The sequence below is a fragment of the Camarhynchus parvulus genome, chromosome 1A, assembly GCF_901933205.1.
Source record: "Camarhynchus parvulus chromosome 1A, STF_HiC, whole genome shotgun sequence".
Taxonomy (NCBI): Eukaryota; Metazoa; Chordata; class Aves; order Passeriformes; family Thraupidae; genus Camarhynchus; species Camarhynchus parvulus.
The window spans coordinates 69,788,154-69,813,371 of NC_044586.1; the positions used below are offsets into that span (position 1 = coordinate 69,788,154).

At 50.8% G+C, this 25,218-nt stretch overlaps 1 protein-coding gene across 1 annotated transcript in view; it reads right to left on the minus strand.

Moving 5' to 3' along the window:
- The window catches only part of LOC115910377 (putative adenosylhomocysteinase 3), a 67,058-nt gene extending 43,028 nt beyond the window's left edge, over window positions 1-24,030 (minus strand). The window contains exon 1 of the mRNA XM_030960497.1: window positions 23,542-24,030. Coding sequence (XP_030816357.1) covers window positions 23,542-23,964 — 423 coding nt within the window. The 5' untranslated portion in view covers window positions 23,965-24,030. The remainder of the gene's footprint in view (window positions 1-23,541) is intronic.
- Between the last annotated feature and the right edge of the window lie 1,188 nt (window positions 24,031-25,218).

Consider the following 25,218-nt stretch of genomic DNA (forward strand, 5'->3'; position numbering starts at 1 on the left):
GGCAGGGAATGGAGCTGGGGCTGCAGCACCAGGAGAAGGGTCTGGAGAACTTTGGAGAGAGCCATGGAATTGGATCACTGGGACAAGAATCAGAGATGGAAGTTTGGGAGAGAGCTGGGAGCTTTCTTCAGGCTTTGATGTGTGGTGGGAAGAGGAAGAGGAGAACTAAAAAATGAAATTCAATTCTAGATCAAGACTTTTGGGTTAAGTATCCCTGGCTAAGGAGGAGGAGGAGGTGGCCAGAAATGGTGAATTCCATGTTTGGAAAAAACAATGGACACACAGAGCTCAGCGAGCGTGGTTGAGCAGCCTGGTCTGGTGGGAGGTGGAATTTCTGCTGGAAGCCCACGGAATCCTGGAATGGTTTGGGTGGGAAGGGACCTCAGAGCCCACCCAGTGCCACCCCTGCCACGGCAAGGATGGGGTTTGGAAGCTGGAAGGTGTCACCAGGAGCTGGAATGGGATGGGCTTGAAGGTCCCTTCTCACCCAAACCATTCCATGGCTCCACAGTTCACATCCCAGGGAACCTCTCCAAAACCCAAAAGCTGATGAGAAAACCCTGCCCTGCTCCACCACCGACCCAGATTTGGGTGTTTGGGATGGGGAAAAGCCTCCCTGAGATGCTTGGAGCTCCCTCATGAATTCCCAATTCCCGATCCCAGGTGTCCCTGCTGGAAACCAAACCTCTCCCTGAGCAGCTCGGTGACACCAGGGACTGTCCCCACAGCCAGAGGAAATGGAAATGGAGTTAATGAGCAGAGCTTTAATCAGTGGAGCTTGGTGTAATGAGGAGCCCCTGGAGCTCCCTGAGCTGCCTCTTTCCCAGGGGAATGAAGTTATGGGGTCTCAGAGGGGAGGGCAAAACCCTTCTAATCCCAGATTAAGGACTGGGGACACAAATCCAGCTTTTCCCTCGGGTTTGTCACCATTCAGGAACGCCGGAGCAGAGGAGATCTGAGGGAAGGATCAGAGCAGCTGGAACACGGAGAAGAAACCCATTCTCTCATTAATACTGCTCATAAATTTGCACTAAGCCAGGCCTTGTTAAGCCAGGTTCAATTCCAGTGGGTGGTGGATAAAAACAAACCCACCCAAAATTCCAAAGGTTCATCTCCAGTTTATTCCAAGGGTTCCTGTCCAGTTTATTCCAAGGGCTCATCTCCAGTTTATTCCAAGGGTTCCTCTCCAGTTCATTCCAAGAGCTCATCTCCAGTTTATTCCAAGGGTTCAGCCCCTGCGGACCCAGGAGTTCTCAGAGCACTTTTTCCAGGCAAATCCTGGAGAAATTCCTCACAGATTTTACTCCAACCCCCACCCCAGCTCCCTCCCCAGCCCTGCAAGGAGTTCCCGAATCCCTCGGAGATTTCCAGGATGTTCCCAGCTGAGGGATGTGAGGTTTTCGTTTCCCAAGGTCAAAGCTCCAAACTGGAACAATCTCAACCCTTTTTACCCTCGGTGAGTCCCCATTCTGTCATCCCCTGGTTTATTTTGGGTTTTAAACCCCAAATTTCAAAACTTTCGCCCCCCCTGACATGGAGTCCATGATCCCAGGCTGCTCCAACCTTTCCTTGGCCATTGCAGGGATGCAGGGGCAGCCCCAGCTGCTCTGGCAATCCCAGCCCAGCCAGGAATTCCTCATTGCCAAGATCCCATCCATGCCTGCCCTCTGGCACTGGGAGCCATTCCCTGGGTGCTGTCCCTGCAGGCCTTGAAATCAGGACTGCTCTGAAATTTATCCACTGTTTTTAAGTTTGTTTTTGTATTTTAAACCAATTTAAACTGGGATTGGATCCTTCCCATTCCTTGTGACTTACACAAACCTCTGTTTTTCAGATCCGAATCACTTGGTGCTTGCAGAAATTACAAATAATTCAATTTATCTCCCCCTTCCTGTGCTGAAGCAAAGCTCAAACCCGACCTAGGCTGGTGTTTTTTTACACTGGGAATGTCTTTTTGCCATTAAGGACAAAATAGCCATTAAGGACAAAATATTCCAGCATGGGATTCAGCCCTGGGAATGAATAATGGAATTTTAACAGATCCTCATGACTTTCCCCTGCACCAAGAGGAAAAGGAGAGAGCAGGGATAAAATATGGAATATAAACTCAGTTATTAATTTGGAATTGTTGAGGGGGAATAAAACAAAGCAGAGAGAGGGAGGGGAGGAATGACTGGAAATCCTGTGTTTTCCCCAGGTTAATTCCTGAGCGGAATGGAGTCTGACAATTAAGAGCCGTTAATTTGGGGGTTTTAATCACTCAGCACCCAGAGGCTGCGCCAGACCCTGAGCTGGGAGAGCCCAAAATGTTCCTGGGAGCACAGAGAGCCTGGAAAAGCTGTGAATGTTCATTTTCCTGGGCTCCAAGGGATTCCCAAAGTCAGGAATGTCCCACCTGGCTTCCTCCTCTCCTTACCCCAAGTGCTGGCACTGAGCACTGGCGATGCCCAAATCCATCCAAAACTGAGTTTCCTTCACTGTCTCAAAACAGGATTTTAGGGAAAAGTGAATTATTTGAATATTCAGATTTATTTTTAAATATCAAGATTGCTCTGGAAGACAAATCTGCCCCAGTTTTCAGCCAGATTTGGAGTGATTTTCCATTTTAATCCGAAAATGGTTTGGGTGGGAAGGGACCACAGCTCATCCCATTCCCCCTGCCACGGGTGGGGCCATTCCCCTATCCCAGGGTGCTCCAAACCCATTGCAGCCTGGCCTTGGGCACTTCCAGGCATGGAAAATCCCTCTCCTTTTTGGGAAAGGAACCCTGTAGCACATTCCCATACATTTGTAGGGATTTTCCATCCCATTTCCTCGTTCCCCTTCCCACCTGCGGCAGCAAAGTCTGGGATTTATTCCCATTCCGACCTCCTCTCCTGGCGAGTTGGGAAAACACAGAGCAACCCACACTTATTTTAACCAAACCCAAGCAGGGACACACTGAAACTCGAGGATAAAGGATGAAATCCAAGGAATTTATCCTCGGAATTATGCAGGAGCCATCCTGGAGGGCTCCGACGGGATTAATAAACGCAGCCCGATAAACCCAAAAGGAATGAGAGAGGCAGGTGAGTCAATTAAGGCTTTTTCATGTGTATTAAAAGATCAAGGAGGACGTTAAAATCCGTGAGAGAGCCTTAAAATGAGACTAATGAGGGATTACTAACGAGCCTCCCTCTGGAAGGCCTGACAGCTCCCAAGGAAAAGCTGAGTTATTCCCTCCCACGCCCGGGAATGGGATCCAGGGGGGTGACAGGAGCGTGGAACACGTGAAATTGGCTCTTTGCAGACTGAGGAGTCCAAGAGAGGCACTGGATTCTGTGAATTGTGTCAATTATATCGGAATGGTATTGGGATCGTTTCAGGCAGAATCTGTTCCCAGCCTTGCCGAAAGGCCGGAGCAGGAATTTCAGGGATAAATAATGACGACTGTGCACCCGGAGTTTCCAGCAGTACTCGGTGTCCTTTTCCAGCTTTCCTGGATCCCGTGGTCCCACTCCAATCTGGTTTCCTCCCATCTGCTCTGCTCTGCTCACCCATCCCCCCTTTGTGTACTAATAGACAATAATCAGGGGGGAAAAATCGCTCTGAAAACCAAGCAGGTGCTCCACGTTCAGCTCTCCACCCCAAAATCACTGCTCGAAGCTAAATGCAGCATTTTTCCCACTCTAACACACTTGGATTTACGGAAAAGATGCTAAAATCTACATTTTTCTGGGGATGCAAACAGCCAAAAGTGCTGATGCCACCACCTCAAACAACTCCAGGGGAAGTTCCCAGCTCCTCCAGTCTGCCCAGTGAAGGATTTTTGGGTGTTCCCAACCTGATTTAGCCAAAATTAACTAAAATCATTATTTGCTGGCCAGGCAGGTCCCGGCGGGGGGGCAGAAGGAATCTGGAGATCCCTGAGGAGTTTTGGGAGACAGCCCCAGCCCCCGCTGGAATGTGCAGGGTTTATAAAAAGCAGGGGTTGGGAACAGCACGGTAATTAACACGCATTAATTAACACAGCATTAGTCACATTCTGCTGGAGAAGGGGCTGATAGAGGGAATATCTTGGAAAAATCCATCCCAGCTGCTGTTTTATCTGGGAATCCTCTGGGGTCTTGCCTTTTAAAAGAAAAGGGTTTTATGGACTGGGTTCTTGTCTGTAAAAGCAAAAGGGTTTTCTGGACTCGCACGTTGCCCAAACCTGCTTTATTTGCAGGATTTTGGAAGTCAGGGATTTGTCATCCACAAAATGGGTGACTCAGGAGCAGCAGAATAATTTAAAGGATCTGCTTGGGATAAATGGGGATGGGAGGGATCATGGAATGGGTTGGGTGGGAAGGGACCCCAAAGTCCCCTCAGTGCCAGCCCTGCCATGGCAGGGACACCTCCCACTGTCCCAGGCTGCTCCAGCCCCAGTGTCCAGCCTGGCCTTGGGCACTGCCAGGGATGCAGGGGCAGCCCCAGCTGCTCTGGCAATCCCAGCCCAGCCAGGAATTCCTCATTGCCAAGATGCCATCCATGCCTGCCCTCTGGCAGTGGGAGCCATTCCCTGGGTGCTGTCCCTGCAGGCCTTGGCCCCAGTCCCTCTGCAGCTCTCCTGGAGCCCCTGCAGGCCCTGCAATGTGCTGGAAGCTCTCCCTGGAGCCTTCCCTGCTCCAGGGGAACATTCCCAGCTCTCCCAGCCTGGCTCCAGCCCTGGAGCAGCTCCGGGTGCCTGTCCCAGGGCTGCTCCCCATCCCTCCATCCCCAGCCTGGATCTGGAATTGCCCAGCCCAGGTGCAGGATTTGCCCCTGGCCTTGCTGAGCCTCACAGGTTTGCACAGACCCCCCCTCCCCAGCTGAAAGTGCATTTTTATTCAGTTTATGGCACTTTTAGAGCTTTCCTCTTAACAATTCTAATGGGTTTTCTCCTCAGAAATCCAAATGGATTCTCCCGAAGGCTCAACAGGCAGCATCACCTCCTCCAGGCCCCCTCTCCTCCTCCTTTCAGCTTCCCCGTGCAGAAGCAATAAAATAATAATTTCCAAGGAAGTGAAAAGCCTTTGGAATTTGCAGGAGCATCTGAGCCCTTCACAAAAGGTGCTGCAGCTCCTTTTCTGTGCAGCTGAACCCCAGAGCTGGGCCTGTCCCCAGCAGCATTCCCAAGAGCCCAGAAAATGGGATTTAATGAGTGTGGCAGGAGGGAAAACTGAAAGGAGCAATTTGAGAGGCGCGGATTTCTAAGGAGCAGCAGATTTAATGAAGAATGTCCTCGCATTTCAAGGAAACCCACGGAGATAATGGCAGCAAAAGGCTGAGAAATCCAAAGTGTGGGGGCTTTAAAAAGCAGGGTGGAAAGGCCGGGCTGATGGAGGGGTGGGAAGGGAAAAGCTGAACCAGGTGGGATCACAGCTCAGCTCTGCAGCTGGAAGAGAAAACCTCTGGTGTTTGTTCACCTGAGTGATGCTCGCATCCGACACGAAGCCCTGCAGGCCGGATCGAGGTGCAAAAAGAAGGTGAAGGATTTTTCAGACACACAAATAATGACAGCAAAGAACAGTTGTTATGGAATCACAGCCGGGAATTTGGGCTGGAAGGGACCCTAAAGGGATCCAGTTCCACCCCTGTGCCACACACAGGGACAACCTCCACCACACCAGGGTGCTCCAAGCCCTGACCAGGGACATTTTATATCAGATGAAATCTCACTTGAACAGCACCCATGGCTCTCGGCACGCTGTTCCACCTCCAGCAGGAATTGTTTTGGCACAGGGATCCCTCAGCCCACCCCAGCACGAGGCTCCCAGGGGCTCAGCTGTGCACTGGGAGCAGCAGCAGCAGCTGGGAGATCCCTGCCAAGAAGGGTAAAATGAGAATTTTGAGCTTGGTCAAAATTCCCCAGCAGTTTTGGTTGCGGGCACTAAAAGCAATTTCTTGGAACAAAAAAAACCAAAATCTTTTTTAGGCAGATTTTTTGCTGTTAAGTGCATCTAAAATACAGAAGTGTATATAGAATTATTGTTATTTCCCTGGGCACTCGCTTCAGGGCATCCTTACACAATGCACAACTGAAATAAATAAAATTCCAACAAACCCTCTGACAAAGGAGTGGGAGCCAAGGAAAAAGGAGATTCCTCAGCCTTCTCCTGGCAAAAAGTGGGAACCTGTTTTAAAGGCAGGATGTTGGCTTTGCATCCATGCTCCCAAATTAATTTGGGGGAGAAGAAAAAGGTCAAAGCAACAAAATCACATTAATGGCAATTTTTCCATTCTCAGCCATCCAAGCCTTTGATTTTTGCTTTCCTCACGCCCTGAGAGCCACTGGCAGGTCAGATAATATTTCAGTTAATGAGATTAGAGCAGCCCCAACTCATTCCTGTTCCTCCCCTTTGCCAACACCCTCAATCCAAGTGAGATCTGGAAAGGGCCCCACGAGTTTGGGGCAGCTGAAATAATCCAATCACTGCTGTGCATTTCATTAAGTTAATAGCAAAGTTAAAACCAAACTGGTTTTAGAGAGAGAAATTGGCTGTGCTGGTGAAACATGGGCTGGGCACATAGTGAGTTGAAGAGAATTGAACAAAATATTCTTAATATGACACAGAAAATAGGGAATGCCAAGAGGGAAAGCATCCCAAAGCTCTCCCTGCATCCCAAAGCTCTCCCTGCATCCCAAAGCTCTCCCTGCATCCCAAAGCTCTCTGTCCATCCCAAAGCTCTCTCCATCCCAAAGCTCTCTCTCCATCCCAAAGCTCTGTCCATCCCAAAGCTCTCTGTCCATCCCAAAGCTCTGTCCATCCCAAAGCTCTCTGTGCATCCCAAAGCTCTGTCCATCCCAAAGCTCTCTCTCCATCCCAAAGCTCTGTCCATCCCAAAGCTCTCTCTCCATCCCAAAGCTCTCTCTCCATCCCAAAGCTCTGTCCATCCCAAAGCTCTGTCCATCCCAAAGCTCTCTCTCCATCCCAAAGCTCTCTCTCCATCCCAAAGCTCTGTCCATCCCAAAGCTCTCTCTCCATCCCAAAGCTCTCTCTCCATCCCAAAGCTCTGTCCATCCCAAAGCTCTGTCCATCCCAAAGCTCTCTGTCCATCCCAAAGCTCTGTCCATCCCAAACTTCCATCCCAAAGCTCTCTCCATCCCAAAGCTCTGTCCATGCTCTCTCTCCATCCCAAAGCTCTCTCTCCATCCCAAAGCTCTGTCCATCCCAAAGCTCTCTCTCCATCCCAAAGCTCTCTGTCCACCCCAAAGCTCTGTCCATCCCAAAGCTCTCCCTGCATCCCAAAGCTCTCTGTCCATCCCAAAGCTCTCTGTCCATCCCAAAGCTCTGTCCATCCCAAAGCTCTGTCCATCCCAAAGCTCTCCCATCCTCAATAATGTGGGAATTCTGTGCTCACACCCCATGAGCATTCCCAGCACATCCCGGTTATCCAGAGAACGAGCCCTGGGAAAAGAGGGAGCAGCCTCAGCCTGGGCCAATCCCAGCCCACAGATTTGGGATCATTTTCCACGGAAAGGGTTGGCACAGCTGCAGAGCTGTGGTCCTTTCAAAGCCACCTGGATGTGGCACCTGGGGACACTGGCAGCGGTGGCCTTGGCAGGGCTGGGAGCTCCAAGGGAAAATCCAACCCCAACAACTCCACGATTTCCACATGACCCTGGAACTCTTGGCATCTCCCAATCTCCATCCCTGGCTCTTTCCCAGCCTCCCTGAGGACATTTCCTTCCCCACAAAATTTTGGGAACCCCAGACCATTCCCAAACCTTCTCCCCGCTCTCCTGAAGCAGCCTCATCCCCGCCCACAGCAGCCCTGCCTTGGAATTAGTACAATTACAGCCTTTAAAACACACCAAAAATCCCCAAACACCCCAAATTTTCAGTATCTAAGCTCCTGCTGAAGGTTCTCCCCTCCTCTGCTGCACCCTGGGGCGCAGTTCAGGGTGACCCCGAATCCCTGCGGGATTTCCTGCCTGCCTGAGCCCTGCCCACGGTGCCAGTGTGTGTTCAGGGATTATTCTGTTTATTTAAAGGATTCCAAACACCAGCTTTTCTCACACAGCTTAAGCCTCTCCTCCCCTGGTTTCTCCAACTGAAATTTGGGTGCTGTGGAAGGCGAATCACCCCGTTCCTAAGCTTTTCCAGCAAATCTTTGACATTTTTAGCCCTTCCAGCAACAACCTCAAACCACAACAACTTCCCTTGCAGAGCCTTGAGTCCTTACAGGGTTCAGTAATTCCTCTGCAGATAAATAACTCCGCAAAGAACAACAAATTTCTGTCCTTTTCTGGGTTTTCCCCATTCCAAGACAACATTTTTGTTGCATCAGAGAATCATGGAACGGTTTGGGTGGGAAGGGACTTTAAAATTGGGGTTTTTTCCACTCCTGCCATGGGCAGGGACATCTTCCCCCATCCCAGGGTGCTCCAACCCGGCCTGGGGCACTTGCAGGGATGGAGAACCCACAAATTCCCTGGGCAAAAAGGTTCCTGGGAATGCAGGGGAGAGAAAAGAACACCTGAAAACCGCCCAGAGCTCCACAGGAGATGGGCTTGGAGGGAACCAGTCCCTCACAGGATGGATAGAAACAAAAAAATAAACCCAAAGTCCTCGCTGACCTTTCTGTCTCACCCCACGCTGACTCCTCACTCCCCGGCACGACCAAAGATTTTGGATTTCGATGCTTTCGGGGAAAAAAGAAAAAGAAAAGTGCAAAATCCCATTAAAAATAAGATTCCTGCCTAATTAGCCTGAGGGTTGGGCTGCATCTTTGATGAATTTCAGTGTTTAACTTTGCTTGGGTTGCCCAGCACAAACCACACCTTCCACATGCAACTTTCTGCAAACCGTTCCCAGCAATTTTTGAGGGAGAAAATTGGTTTAAAAGTTTTGTTGTGGGAAGGGAAAAGGAAAAAAAAGGGGGAAAAGGCGAAAAAAAAAAAGGGAAAAAGGGGGAAAAAAGGGGGGAAAAAAGGGGAAAAAAGGGGAAAAAGGGGGAAAAAGGGGAAAAAAGGGGAAAAAAAAAGGGGGGAAAAAGGGGAAAAGGGGAAAAAAAAGGGGGGGGAAAAAAAGGGGGTGTGGGGGGGGAAAAAGGGGGGAAAAAAAGGGGAAAAAGGGGAAAAGGGGGGAAAGGGGGAAAAGGGGAAAAGGGGGAAAAGGGAAAAGGGGGGAAAAAGGGGAAAAAGGGGAAAAAAGGGGAAAAAGGGGGAAAAAAAAAAAAGGGGAAAAAAAGGGGGAAAAAAAAAGGGGGAAAAGGGGGGAAGGGGGGGAAGGGGGGAAAAGGGGAAAAAGGGGGAAAAAAAGGGGGAAAAAGGGGGAAAAAAAAAGGGGGGGAAAAAGGGAAAAAAAGGGGAAAAAATGGAAAAGGGGAAAAAAAAGGGAAAAAGGAATCTCCAGGTTCAAAGATCTGAAATCCAGGGCATGGCTTTGGATTTAATCACCTAAAAATACAATTCCTTGGAAATTCTGCTTTTCTTGTGGATGCTGCCTGCTGGGAGGAGCACAAACCAGGCCTGAGGTGGTTTGGGTTTTTTTGGGGTTTTTTTTGGGAAATGTGGGTATTTCCAGACACTGGAATTTCCAGGATTTACCACTCCAAACTGGAATAAACACACAATAAATAAAGGAGGAAGCAGAGTTTGTGTGACCTTCCAAATAAAACATTCCCTTTGCTCCTCCTCGTTGCTTTAATAAAATCTTAATTACCCCAGAGGTTTTGATGGCTTCAATTACCACAACGCCACATTTTCTATATATATTTTTTTTAAGCCTAAAAAAAATCCAATTGGGCAAAAATCCCGCTGCAATCGCATTTTTTATGGTTTATTATCTGAAACTGCTGCGAGTGCAGAGCGGCAGGAGCGTTTCTCAGCCTGGAAAATCCCGTGGGATGCACGGGCAGGCTCCTTTCCTAATTGGAAAATGATTTACGGCCCCTCCGAGGGGAAGCAGAGCCATTCCTGCCTCTCCTGCAGCCAAAACCCGGCAGTGATGGATGAGCAGGAGCTGGAACTGCAAATGAATCCGAGCAGGAGCTGTGGAAATCCAGGGCATGGATGGATGGATGGATGATGGATGGATGGATGGATGGATGGATGGATGGATGGATGGATGGATGGATGGATGGATGGATGGATGGATGGATGGATGGATGGATGGATGGATGGATGGATGGATGGATGGATGGATGGATGGATGGATGATGGATGATGGATGATGGATGGATGGATGGATGGATGGATGGATGGATGGATGGATGGATGGATGGATGGATGGATGGATGGATGATGGACGGATGGATGGAGCAGGAAAACCCAGCACTGGAATGGCAGGAAATGGGGCATTTCCAGTGTTTTCAGTGCTTAAATCACGGCCTGGCTCAGAGCAAGGCTGGGTGGCAAATTCCATTCGGAGCCTTTGGATGAGGGAGCTGGGCACAATTCCATTTCCCACTACAAAATTCCATTTCCCACTGCCCAATTCCATTTCCCACCGCACAACTCCATTTCCCACTGCACAATTCTATTTTCCACTGCAAAATTCCATTTCCCACTGCACAATTCCATTTATCACGGCACAATTCCATTTCCCACTGCACAACTCCGTTTTCCACTGCACAATTCCATTTCCCACTGCAGAACTTCATCTTCCAAGACAAAACTCCGTTTTTCACTACAAAATTCCACTTTCCATGACAAAATTCCATCTCTCCTGACAAAACTCCATTTTCCACGATGAAATTCCATCTTCCATGACAAAACTCAATTTCCCACCACAAAATTCCATCCTCCACAGCACAACTTCATTTCCCACTACAAATTTCCATCTTCCACCCCAAAATTCCATATCCCACAACACAGTTGCACCTTCCACGACAAAGTTCCACCTTCCATGGCAAAATTCCATTTTTCATGACAAAATTCCATTTCTCATGACAAACTTCCATGTTCCACAATGAAATTCCATCTTCCATCATGAATTTCCATCTTCAACCACAAAATTCCATTTGTCACGATGAAATTCCATCTTCCACCAAAAAATTCTATATCCCACAACAAAGTTCCACCTTCCATGACAAAATTCCATTTCTCATGACAGATTTTCATTTTCCACAATGAAATTCCATCTTTCACCACAAAATTTCATTTCCCATGACAAAATTCCACCTTCCATGACAAACTTCACCTTCCACGGCAAAATTCCATTTTCCATGACAAAATTCTGTCTTCCACCACAAAATTCCATTTCTCACGACTGATTTCCACTTTCCACTATGAAAATTCCATCTTCCGCCACAAAATTCCATTTTCCACCACAGAACTGCATCTTCCACCACAAAAATCCCATCTTCCACAGCAAAATTTCTTTTTCCACCACAAAATTCCACTTTCCACCACAAAATCCCATCCTCCACGACAAATTTCCATTTCCTACCGCAAATTTCCACCTTCCACTTCTGCGGCCCTCCCTGACAAGGCCGAAACAAAAAGAGGCCAAGCAGAGAAAAAAAAAAGTAATTAAAAAGCAAAACCGACTCTTGTGTTGCTGTGTGCTCACAAGAGGGAAAATGAGGACACGTTTGACGAGGGTGATTAATTTGCTGGAGAATGATTTGGTTGATATTTGCCATAAATTGGCCAGGAATCAAAAACAACAAGGAAAAAAACCCAGCCACACACGAATTACTGAGCGAGGAATGAGATTATGAGATTTCTCACAGAATTTGGAGAGATTATTATTATTATTATTATTATTATTATTATTATTATTATTATTATTATTATTATTATTATTATTATTATAAACAAGGGTGGGAAATGGAGGGTGAGGGGATCCAGAGTCCAGGATCCCAAAATTCCATCCACGTTTTCCTTAGTGTTCCACTATAAAATAATGGGAATTATGGCTGGAACAAGCAGGGACAAGACAGAAATACCAGCATGAAGTCAATTATTGAGGAATTCTCCATCCAACTGCTTCAGCCCCATGCCACAGACTCCAAATAAACCCAAAAGTTGAGCGGATTTTTAAATTAAGGTGAAATTAAAGCCAAGCCTAATTGTTTGAGGAGAGCTGCACTGGGTCAGAAAAATTCCAGGAGAGGGAGCTGGGGTAAGGGATGGAGGGACAGGACACAGGGAGTGGCTGCAGATTGGAGGAAAGGGGAGATTTGGGTGGGATTTTGGGGAGGAATTCCCAGCTGGGAGGGTGGGGATGGAATTGCCAGAGCAGCTGGGGCTGCCCCGGGATCCCTGGAATGCCCAAGGCCAGGCTGGACACTGGGGCTGGAGCAGCCTGGGACAGTGAGAGGTGTCCCTGCCATGGCAGGGGTGGCACTGCAGGGGCTTTGGGGTCCTTCCCACCCAACCCATTCCAGGATCTGTGGTGGATACACCCCCCAGCGCCTTCCACCTGCTGGATAAAGGCCAAAATTCCTGGTGTTTCCAGGGATTTTCCACCTTGCTGGGGAGCAGCAGGACTGAAGTGTCCCTTTAAGCACAGCCCCCGGCGCTGCCTCCCCGCTGCTGCACAGACACAACAGAGGGCAGGACACAGAGAACAAACAAACACCAGAAAAAGCAGCTCCTCGGAGGCCCCAGCAACAAGGAGAGCTTTGTCTGGGCTGGGATTCGGCCAGGAAGCTCCGCAGGTCTCTGCGCACACCTACTCAGCTCTCCTCAAGCAACCCAAGCTAGGGAGTCTGAAAATCCCACCCAGAATCACTCAATGAATCAGGCAGAGCATCACAATCCCAACTCCAGCTCCAAACCAGCTTTTGGGTGGACTTTTCACGGGGCCTGACCCAGGCAGCAGCTTCCTCACGCTCTGGAATCACTGTCTCAGCAGATCAGAGTGGGGTGAGACACCCAAAAATGTATCACAAGGAGCACTGAAAGTGCTTTACATGTTCAGGCAGCCCTGTGACTCATCTGTGGTCATTCTGCTGCAGAGAAATCAGAAAACGTTTCAGCTTATTTATATTAAAAATAAAAAAAAAAAAAGAATGAAAAGCAAAGCACAGAAAGTTCTTGGCACTTGGAGTTACCCAACAGCTTCTCTGCTGCGGGGAGCAGATAACCCAAGCCTCGTGCAGGATCCTTTCCTGAAATCAGCCAAAATAATTCTTCAGTCAGTGCTGCAAAGGGGATCTCAGAGGCTCTGCCCTGTCTCAAAGAACCCGACTGCACTTGAAGAGGCTCCCACAAAAATGACATTTACAAGCAATGCACTGCGGAACTTCAGAGCCCGAGAATTCTGCCAGACACTTTTATGGGCGCTTGAGTCATCGCCGATTTTATTTGAGACAAAAAAATAACTGGTTTAGAACGAACTAAAAACCCTTTTCTCATCTGGGGGCTGTTGCCTTTGAAAAGCTCAAAAGATATCCTGGAACAGCGTGAGCACAGCTGGGAGCAAACTCCCTCCACACCCAAGCGCTGCTTCCCATCCTCTCAGGATCCATTCCCCCTTCAGATGTGCGGAAATGAATCCCAGGGATTGCACTGGAGCACGGTTTACAGGGGATGCTGGAAGGGTTGGGGTGTGGGAATGGCTGGCTGGGGTCCAGGCAGAGAAACCAGGCAGGAAACAAATCTGGAGCAGGGACTGATCCAGCAGGGAGCGTTTCGGGAGTTTAGAGGGAGATGCCAGACAAAAAGCTCTCCTGGAACATCGAGTGGATGGTGATTTCATCTCTCCTGGAATTGCAATGATCTTCAAAGAGCACAGCACGAGCACTGCCTGGCCTTGGGAACGAGGAGGGCACAGGCAGAGCTGGGGGGATTTGCCCTGATCACCCTAAAACCACACCCAGCCCTGGCCAGGCACAGGAGGATGTTCTGTTCCTCATTTCCCTGCTTCTAACGCCCCTTCCACCCCACAGATGAGTGGATCCCTGTGCTGGAAGGGACCTCAGAGCCCCTGCAGTGCCACCCGTGCCATGGCAGGGACACCTCCCACTGTCCCAGGTGCTCCAGGGATGCAGAACCCAGAACTCCCTGGGAACCCACCCAGCCTGTGGGAGGTTTCTGTGCTGAGGAGTGCATCCAAGACCCTTCCTGAACAATCAGAGTTGGTGTGTCCTGGGTTTTCCCTCTGCTCTTTGGGTGAGATTTGGGCTGGGACATCCATGGTGAAGCCCAGACCACAACAGCTCCAGCAACAAAAACCCTTCAGTGCTGTGTTTGAGGCCAGGAACGAGGCAGGGAAGCAGGAACTGAAGTGTTTTTCTCCTGTCAGGAACTGACATGCAGCCCTTCTGTGCCTGCTGCTGCTGAAGAATGAACCATCCCAGACACCTCCCTGCACACTGGCATCAACCAACCCTGCTTTGCTGCTTCTCCTGGGATCAGCTCCCAGCTCCAGCTCCCAGCTCTTCCCTATCTGCCCATCTGGAGGCCCCTGGAGCTCTCCAAACCCCTGTGCCCGTGCAAGCCCCGATCTGCAGCTGGGCCTTCTCCCCAAAACGCCTCGGGGCTCCCTTCAGTGTCCTGCCTTTGTCTGCTCCTGTTTGTTCTGTACCTGCAGGGGCAGCTCCCCAAAAAAAACAGCAGCTCCCCAAAACCCAGAGCAGACACAGCTCCCCAAACCCAACACAGCTCCCCAAAACCCAGAGCAGACACAGCTCCCCAAAACCCTGCAGCAGACACAGCTCCCCAAACCCAACACAGCTCCCCAAACCCAGAGCAGACACAGCTCCCCAAACCCAACACAGCTCCCCAAAACCCAGAACCAGACACAGCTCCCCAAACTCCAGGGGCAGATATGGCTCCCCAAACCAGACACAGCTCCCCAAATCCCACAGCACACACAGTTCCCCAAACCCAGAACCAGACACAGCTCCCCAAACCCTGCAGCAGACACAGCTCGCCATGATGCCTCAAGTTTTACATTTCCTATTTTCCAGATTCTGTGCTGCATTATGTGTAACCCTGAACTTCATATCAAGTGTCAGCAAGTTCTCCTCACAGGTCAGTCACACAGAACAATCCTTTTCCAGCCCCTTGGTTTTTGGGCAGCTTCAGGCCCAAAAAGTGCAAACAGCAGGGAACTGAGGAGAGCAGTCTGGGACAGCAGAACCTGCAGCTGTAACTGGACAATTAACCCCAGTATGGAAATGGACCAAAACTTACAAAAGTGTGAAAACTCGTGACCAGGAGTCCATGCTGGGTGAAGCCATGGCCGGGCTCTTGCACTGCCCAAGGTGTATCCATGGAGGCCTTTAATAAATCCTATTTTATTCTTTTAACTGTGTCCAGCCTCTGTTCTAGGTAACTTCTGTACCTACTGAAGGCCTTTAATAAATCCTATTTTATTCCTTTATTTTTATCTGGCCTCTGTTCTAGGTAGCCTCTCAAGGCACCAGGTGTAGCTGTAAAGACCTTTAATAAATCCCTATTTTATTCCTTTATTAGCCTCTGTTCTAGGTAACCTCTGTACCTATTGAAGGCCTTTAATAAATCCTATTTTATTCCTTTATTTCTGTCCAGCTTCTGTTCTAGGTAACCTCTCCAGAATTCTCCGGCAGAGAATTCTGCTCTTATTTAACCCCTGAGATTGAGCTCTGCTGGCACCACTGACACTGACAGTGGGGACAAAGGCTGGCACCACGGGTGGCACCCCCTGTGACAAAGCCTGGCCCCAGGAACAGAAATTCCAAGAGAAACACACAAACCTATTTGACAATTAGAAACAAACAAACAAACAAAAATTATTTTCCCCTCCTCTCTTTTCTCTCCCTTTTTTCTTTTCCTCCAGATGTTGACCAAAACAATTGATCTGTTTGAAAAATCAGCTGTTCCACACATGGGAGGACATTTCAAAATTCACCTGCCAGGAATATCAGTCAAAAAAAAAAAGGAAGAAGGAGCAGTTAAAAACAGAGCTGCTGAATGCATGAAATCCGCTATTTTTTCACTCAAAAATAACACAAGATTCACATACACAACAGGTTAAATTAAAACTAAAATAGGAAAAAAAGCTCTGGGTTTTAAAAGTGCCCCACAGCACGACGAGAGCTTTGATACTCCCAAGGTTTTCCTCAAAATTTGCATGACAAATTTTTCCACCCAGCTGTGACATTTAAGGATTTCTCCCCCATTATTCCTCTGTGAATCACAGAATCATTATAAAATCAGGGAATGGCTTGGGATGAGAGGGATGTTAAAGCTCTCTCAGTTTGTTTTCACAGGAATTCAGTGACAGGAGGAGAGGGAGCAGCTCAGGCTGGGCCAGGGGAGGCTCAGGGCGGACAGCAGCAGGAATTGGTGTGGCTGGGCAGTGCCAGGCACCAAGGGACTGGTGGGCAGCAGGAGCAGGGAGGGCACTGTGCCCTGGTGGCCAAGGAGGGCAGCGCCACCCGGCTGTGCCAGGAGTGCAGGGGCAGCAGGAGCAGGGAGGGCACTGTGCCCTGCCCTGGGCACTGGGAGGGCAGTGCCACCCGGCTGTGCCAGGAGTGCAGTGAGGGGCAGCAGGAGCAGGGAGGGCACTGTGCCCTGGGCACTGGGAGGGCTCAGCTCCAGGGCTGTGCCCAGCTCTGGCCCCTCAGCCTGGCAAGGACCTTGGCACACTGAGCACGGCCAGAGGGGCAGCGAGGCTGGGGAGGGGCTGGGAACACAAACCCTGCGAGGAACCCCTGAGGGAGCTGGGGGTGCTCAGCCTGCACAAAAGGAGACTCAGGGCTGCCCCCAGCACTCCCTGCAGCCCCTGAAAGGTGCCTGTGCCCAGCTGGGCTCGGGCTCTTTCTCCAGCAGCTCTGACACAACCAGAGCACACAGCCTCGAGCTGTGCCAAGGGAAATTCAGGCTGGAGAGCAGGAAAAAGCTTTTCCAGCAAGGGGGATAAAGTTCTGCAGTGGCTGCCCGGGGAGGGGGTGCAGTCCCCATCCCTGGGGGTGTTTAACAAGCCTGGATGGGGCACTGGGTGCCAGGGACTGGGCTGGGCTCTTGAAGGTCTCTCCCAACCCAGGGATTCTGTAATTCAGTGCAGGTCAGACAAAACCCATTACCGGTGCTTACCCTGTCAGCTTGTACAACCTCCTGTTCCTACAGGAGCTGTGAACCCCTGAGGGTTGCAAAGTTTACAACTATGGCAAACAGATATCACCAAATACCCACCTTTTAGAAAATTCTAAAATATTCATGTGTCTGTAGATACTTTTTCAAGCACAGTTTTGACTTCTGCACTCACAGGGGAAACAATCAATCATACTTGCTGTCATAGTTTTTCATGAGAGATGTTTAAAAAACTGATACAAAGCTTCCAACCATTAAAAAACTGGACAAGCTTCTGTGCGAAACACACAGAGGAAAAAAAACTGGAAACTATTAATAAAATTTTCTTTATACCCTTTTAAAGTTTTAAACCTACTTTACCTTTCTCCTACTCCTATCTCACAACAAAAAATAAATACATTAATAATTAGCCAACACCAAAACTCACCACACCCCTTTAATACATTAACCAAAAAGGTATTGACATTTTAAAAAAATCCTAAATTAACAAACCAAAACCACTACACTTGCCAACATTTTTTACAAGCTTTTGCTTCACTGAGCGTACCCCAAGAGGTAAAAACAGACAACAAGGAAAGCTCCAGCACAGAGATCTCAGTGTGATTCTGGAATTCTGACCCAGCACAGGAACAGATCCCGGTGCCACACCCACTGGCAAAGGGCAGCTTGGCCATTCCCAGTTCCAAGGTTCCCTCCTCATCCCGTTTTTATTTCCCTCTCCCTTTTCATCTCCCCGCTCCTCAGCCCCGTGGATTGATCCTTGCGCTCGGTTCCACGCAGGCGCCTGCTCCAATGCACCCGGGTTTGTCCAGATTATCACACCAAATTCGAGAATTTCATACAAAAAACCTCCCCCCGGGAAGGTTTTCCCAAAGAGCATTCCAGCCGCCTCATTCCCTGCATTTCCTGGGAATTCAGCCCCGGGGGAAGAAGCATTTATCACCGGGCAGAAGCGACGGCTGGGGGTTAGAAGGGAAAAACAGCAGAGGAAAAAACATCCTTGATGGAGCTGAAAAACCCCTCATTGCTCCGCCTCGAAACAAAGTGGGAATTTCCACGGGAACGGGCAGGCTTTGATGCCGGTGAAACCCGCCGGGGAGCAAGGTCAGAGGCGTCATTTAGAGGAGCCACATGAGAGTCATTTCCAGCGGCCGCCAGGTGATGTGCCAGCCCGGTGAGCAGCAGGCATTTCTGGGCACCCTGGGGCTCTCGGGAGGGCCGGCCCCGAGCAGGGACGTGCCACGGGCATGTGGCACCTCGTCAGCGGTGCCAAAGGCAGCGCTCCCCGCAGCCCCCGGCGCTGCGGAGGCGGCGGCGCAGAGAGAGAACGGAGCCCACGGAATGAATCAATCCCTCCCTTGGCAGCACAAAGCGCCGCCTTTAATCATCACACGGAGCTCCAGAGCGCAGCTGGAAACGCGAGCAGGCAGCTGGGCTTGCTGCACAGTGCCTGGGACAGGGAAAAATAACAATAATAATAATTATAATCACTGTCTGCTTTGAGCTTGGGGATGGCTTCATGGAAAACTCGCCACTCGCTGAGGTTTAACCTTCCCAGTGCGGGGTGCAGGAACTCCCAGAGCCCCGAGCACCTCACGGCCAGTAAATTAAGAATTAATCTGTTTAAATCCAAGTTTTTCTTGTGGCAGGGGTCAGAACTGGCTGGGCTTTAAGGTCCCTTCAAACCCAACCCAACCCATCCTGTGATTCTTCTCCCAGTTGAAGAAAGGGGCACAGAGTCGTCACTTCACGGTCATTAAATCAAGAGCTAAATCTGATTAAATTTAACTTTCCTTGTGGCTGAGGGTCAGAACTGGCTGGGCTTTACGGTCCCTTCCAACCCAACCCATCCCGTCATCCCACCATTCTTCACAGAGCTGTCACTTCACAATCATTCAAGACACGAATCTGATTAAATTTCAGTTTTTCTTGTGGTAGGAGTCAGATCTGGCTGGGCTTTAAGGTCCCTTCAAACCCAACCCATCCTGTGATTCTTCTCCCAGCTGAAGAAAGGGGCACAGAGTTGTCACTTCACAATTATTCAGTCAAGACCTGAATCTGATTAAATTTCAGTTTTTCTTGTGGCTGAGGGTCAGAACTGGCTGGGCTTTAAGGTCCCTTCCAACCCAACCCAACCCATGATCCCACCATTCTTCACAGAGTTGTCACTTCACAATCGTTCAATCAAGATCTGAATCTAATTTAAATTTTTTCTCGTTGCAGGGGTCAGAATTGGATGAGCTTTAAGGTCCCTTGCAACCCACCCTGTGATTCTTCTCCCAGTTGAAGAAAGGGGCACAGAGTCGTCACTTCACAGTCATTAAATCAAGAGCTGAATCTGATTAAATTTAACTTTCCTTGTGGCAGGGGTCAGAACTGGCTGGGCTTTACGGTCCCTTCAAACCCAACCCAACCCATGATCCCACCATTTTTCACAGAGGTGTCACTTCACAATCGTTCAATCAAGACCTGAATCTGATTAAATTTAAGTTTTTTTGTTGCACGGGTCTGGATGGGCTTTAAGGTCCCTTCCAACCCATCCCGTGATCCCACCATTCTTCTCCCAGCTGAAGAAAGGGGCACAGAGGTGTCATGACAAGGTGAAGAGTGCCCAGTTAATCAGTTTGGGGGTCTTAATTAAGGCTCCCTCCTCACTAATAACAGAATTCCCAGAAGTTCTGTGACTCTCAGCTGCTTGGATCTGGGAATGCTTTAAGAATTCACAGAACACCAGCATCCACCAGCATTCCCAGGGCTGCTGAGCGATCACCTCATCACCAAAACACCACTAAAACCCCAAACCCAGCAGCCACCACCCCCTAAAGCTGATGAGCGATCATCTCATCACCAAAACACCACTCAAACCCCAAAATGGAGCCAATGCAGGTGACTCAGGGCCTGACTCACAGCTGGGAACATCTGGAGCTGTTCCCCAGCCCCTGGGCCCACCTGGCAGCGGGAACGGGGCTGGAGTGACCCCAGATCCACCCCACAGCCCAGCCAGGCAGCAGCCAGCTGCTCCTGAGGGGCTTTTCCAGCTCCCTCTCCATTCCCAGCTTCTCCTTGACCCCACGCTCAGGAGAGATTCATCCCACAGGAAATTCACCCAGCCTAAAGTGAGGAATTGCACCCTCAGCCTGGAGCCACGGCAGGAGAGCACAGGGAGGGTCTGGAACCTTCATCCCACCCGTTCCCAGCGCGGGGTGCAGGAACTCCCAGAGCCCCAAGAACCTCACAACCGTTCAATCAAGACCTGAATCTGAATTAATTAAAGTTTTCTTGTTACTGAGGTCAGAACTGGATTGGCTTTAAGGTCCCTTCCAACCCAACCCATCCCACCTCGTGATTCTTCTCCCAGCTGAAGAAAGGGACACAGAGTTGTCACTTCATAACCATTAAACCAAGGACTGAAACTGTTTAAATTTCAGTTTTTCTTGTGGCAGGGGTCAGAACTGGATGGGCTTTAAGGTCCCTTCCAACCCAACCCATCCTGTGATTCCACCATTCCTCTCCCAGCTGAAGAAAGGGACACAGAGGTGTCACTTCACAATCATTAAATCATGACTTGAATCTATTTAAATTTTACTTTTCTTGTGGCTGAGGGTCAGAACTGGATGGGTTTAAGGTCCCTTCCAACCCAACCCATCCCACCTCGTGATTCTTTTCCCAACTGAAAAAAGGGACACAGTTGTCACTTCATAACCATTAAACCAAGGACTGAAACTGTTTAAATTTCAGTTTTTCTTGTGGCTGAGGGTCAGAATTGGATGGGCTTTAAGGTCCCCTCTAACCCAAGCCATCCCTTCTCCCAGCTGAAGAAAGGGACACAGAGCTGTCACTTCACAATTATTCAATCAAGACCTGAATCTGATTAAATTTAAGTTTTTCTTGTGGCTGAGGGTCAGAACTGGATGGGCTTTCACCTGCAAAATTTCACCTCAGGAATGAGGAATTCCAGCATTTCCAGCAAGAACCCAAAGGGAACAACAATTCCAGGGATTTTGCCCAAGATTTTCATCTCTAAAGCTGGCAGAGAAAAGCCCAGCACCATCTATAAATATAAATATAAATATAAATACAAATATAAATACAAATATAAATATAAATATAAATATAAATATAAATATAAATATAAATACAAATATAAATATAAATATAAATATAAATACAAATATAAATATAAATATAAATATCACCTGTTCCTTCCTGTTTTACACCCTATTGAGGTAAAATACAAATCAGAACATCTCAAGGCAGACAGATCAATAAAATGCTGAACTGACAGAAAAGAAGATTTAAAATGAGAGCGAAAAGAGGAAAAGAGCCACTGAAATTTTCTGGGAACTCTTTTTGTCTCAGGATTGCAAAATCACAATTTAGTGGAGTGGTATCTCAAGGATGAGTGTTAGGATTCCAAGGAAAGGAAAAAAAACCAAGACAGATATCTTTCTATAGACCAGCCAAGAAAAAAATACTGAGATTTTGTTCCTATCAAACACTCATAAGAATCACAGTTCCACTACAAATTTCATCTATTTTAATTAGACTTTTACCTCTATATCAGCAAAGTTTTGTTGGATCTGAGTAAAAAAAAAATTTGTATCTTATTTTTGTTCTAAACCTCCTTTCACCAGATGCTTCAGCTCCACGTGCCCAATTTTACAGCCACCGGCCCGGGGACAATTCGATGGCTCCCAAATCTGGTTTTATTCCAACACCACCAGGATATTGGATATTATTTATTTCTCCTGAGGAGGAGAGGAGCTGGATGAATGAAAAGCCTGGTTTGAGAGGCTGGCACCTGCTGAAGCGGCTGAGCAAAGGAGGAGAAGGAAGAGTTTGTACTCCCGGATCCTCTCCAGCAGCACATCCCAAGCAGAGCGGTGCAGGAATTCCCAGCTGGCAATTCCAGGTTCCTCCTGGATCTGTGGCTCTGCTCCTGGATTAGGAGCAGCCAGGCAGTGATGCAGGCTCGAAGCTGTTTCAGGTTCCCAGCCACCCTCTGAAAAAAGGGTGAAATCCCTTTTTTTGGTTAAACCCAGGAAAAAATGGCGAGGGGTGGGTGAAGAGTTTAAGCACATTTGAGGAGAAATATGGGTGCCCTGAGGGTCTCTAGAAATAGAGATGGGATTAGGATGTCAAACAGAAAGGCCTCCAAACGCTGGGGATCTCAGAGGGAAAATGTCCTTCACTGAGCAGCTGAACCCCCTCCTAACCCTAGAGAAGGGATTTCAGGGGGAGGAAGAATCCAAGATCCAGACCTTGCCCTGCTCCCTCCAAGGAGAAAGTGGAATTTCAGCAAAGCCACCCAGGAGGAAATCACAATTATGGAGACAAACCCCTCACCCTAGGCCTTGCAAAGGGAGAGGAAATTGGAGAGCAGCCCCAAAAGAGGGTGGAAGTCCATCAGCAGGGGAGGTGAGGTCTTCACCCCAAAGTTTCATGAGGTGAGAGGCTCCCTTAGGACAGGGACACTTCTTTCCCTACACCCCCAAAAGGTTCACAGGGGACAACTCCTTCTCTGGGGATTTCCAACAGGAACGATGCCAAAACCCAGGGAAAACGTGCATTTCCCTTCAGGCACAGCAGGGTACACACAACCCCTACTCCAGGGAGCACCTGTGTCCACCTGAGGAGACACATGGATGGACTCACGCACCAGGATTCGCAGCTCCACACACTCCTGGGGTGCAGCTGCCAGCTCACAGCACCCCTGGGAGAGGGGCACCCCCAAACCCCCTGCCACACCCCACACCCAGGTACGGGCACACCTGGCCCTGCCCCTGGTGCCAACGTCACCAGCGCCGCCCGGGACAGTTTTATCTTATCCACATTCCCCAGATAACCCTGGGAACGTGAACCTGATGTGAACCCACACACCCTGCAGCTCACACACCTGGGGGGCAGGTGAGGGGGGCAAAGGCACCCAGGGACACTTGGGGGGCAGAAATAGGGGGGAAGGCAGCCAGGGACACCTGGGGGGGCAGAAATGGGGGAAGGCACCCAGAGACACCTAGGGGTGTGGGAATGGGGGGAAAAGGCACCCGATGTCACCTGGGGGTGCCGGGAACAGGGTGTAAAGGCACCCGGTATCACCTGGGGGTGTAGGAATGGGGTGTAAAGGCAGCCGGTATCACCTGGGGGTGCAGGAACGGGGTGTAAAGGCACCCAGTGACACCTGGGGGTGCAGGGAACGGAGGGTAAAGGCACCCAGTGACACCTGGGGGTGTGGGAATGGGGTGTAAAGGCAGCCGGCGTCCCCCCACATGTCCCCACTGCACAGACACGGGGGGACACGGCACAGCCAGACCCCCAGGCATGGCAGCACACGTCCCCAGAACGCAGCCCCAGCCCTGGAGCGCCCCCGCGGCCCCGGCAGCCGCTCGGGGTCACCGACACCCGCCGCGCACCGGGGACCCCGCACCGGGCCGGCCCTGCCCGGCCGAGGCAGCGCCGTCCCCGAGCCCCGGGCCGGCTCCCGGTGCCCGCTGCGGGGCCGTGCCCGCGGGGATGTCTCCTGGCACGGCCCCGCCGGGAGGGCTCCCTGCCGCTGTCGCCCCCGTTACCTTCTTGACGGTGCGCGGCGCCTCGGTGACGGTGCCGTCGGGGCTCACGAGCGCCTCGGCCGCGCCGCCGCTGCTGTCGCTGCCGTCGCGGTGCCGGTGCTGGGGGTGGTGCGGGTCGCTCCTCTTCATGGCCGAAGCCTGCGGCACCTTGCCGGCGGCCGAGGACATCGCGGAGGCCGAGGACATCGCGGCGGCCGAGGACAGCCCGGGGCAGCCGCCCCCGGAGGCCGCTCGGCGGGGGGGCCGGGGCCGCCTCACGCTCGGCGCCCGGCACGGGCAGGCGGGCGCCGCCGCCGCCGCCACGCCGTGCCCCGCTGCGTGAGCGCCCACAGGCTCGCACGGCGGCCCCGCCGCCTTGTCCATGGGGCCGCCGAGCTCCTTCAGCTCCACGGCGGGCGCGGCCACCGCCACCTGCACCGACATCGCCGCCGACTGCTCCGGCTCCGCTCCCGGTCCGCTCCGGCTCCCTCAGGGCCGCCGGCCCCGCCTCGCCCCGCCCCGCCGCCCTTGCTGCCGCACTGCGCGCCGGGACATGCAGTCCTCCCGCCCCTGCTCTGCCCCGTCGCGACTACAGCTCCCGGCATCCCCTGCGGGGCCGCGCGGGGGTTGGCGGGAATTGTAGTCCGCGCGGGGCAACTGGCCCCGTGAAGGCGTTTGGTTGTTTTTTCACATTTTGGTGAATTTTCAATGTTTCAGCCGCCGGGCACGGAATCGCAGAAGCACTGAGGTTGTACAAGACCATCGAGACCAAGCTGTGCCCGATCGCCATCTTATGTTACCAGCCCTGAGTGTCACCTCCAGGAATTCCTGGGAAACCTCCAGGGATGGGCACTCCAAAGCTCCGTGGGCAGCACCTGCCAAGGCCTGACCCCCTTTCCATGGGGAAATTCCTGCTGCTGTCCAACCTCACCTCCCCTGGCCCAGCCTGGGGCCGTTCCCTCTGCTCCTGTCCCTGTTCCCTGGAGCACAGCCCGACCCCCCCGGCTGTCCCCTCCTGGCAGGGACTTGTGCAGAGCCACAAGGGCCCCTGAGCCCCCTGGAGCCTCTCCCTTTGCCTCCAGGTTCTCAGCCCCTTCCCAGCTCCCTCAGCCCCTCCTGGTTCTCCCTTCCAGCCCCTCCGGTTTCCAGCCCTTCCCAGCTCCCTCAGCCCCTCCTGGTTCTCCAGCCCCTTCCCAGCCCCCTCAGCCCCTCCTGGTTCTCCAGACCTTTCCCAGAGCTCCATTGCCCCTTCTCTGGGCTCAATCTATCACAGACCTTGGTGTCCCTGAGGTGCCATGGCCTGGCCAGGCAGGCCCCAGGCATGGACCAAAATTATGGGATTTCAGAGCCAAAGGGGTTGGAAAAGCCCTCCCAGACAATGAAACCCAGCCACTGCAAGGCCACCACTGATCTCTGTCCCCAGGTGCCAGCAGCAAGGATGGATGTCCCACCAAGGCCAGCCCAACGGGAAAATTGGGTCAAAACTGCGGGATTTCAGAGCCAAAGGGGTTGGAAAAGCTTTCCCATACCATCAATCCCAACCAACACCAGGAATACCCATGGGAATGAGGAGCCACAACATCCTGGCATGGGGAACGTGCCATCCAAAATCCTGGGACTTGCTGTCCTGCCAGGCCCAGAGCTCAGCTGCAGGCACAAATCAGTCCTCAACCACCACATCCATGATTTACAATTAAT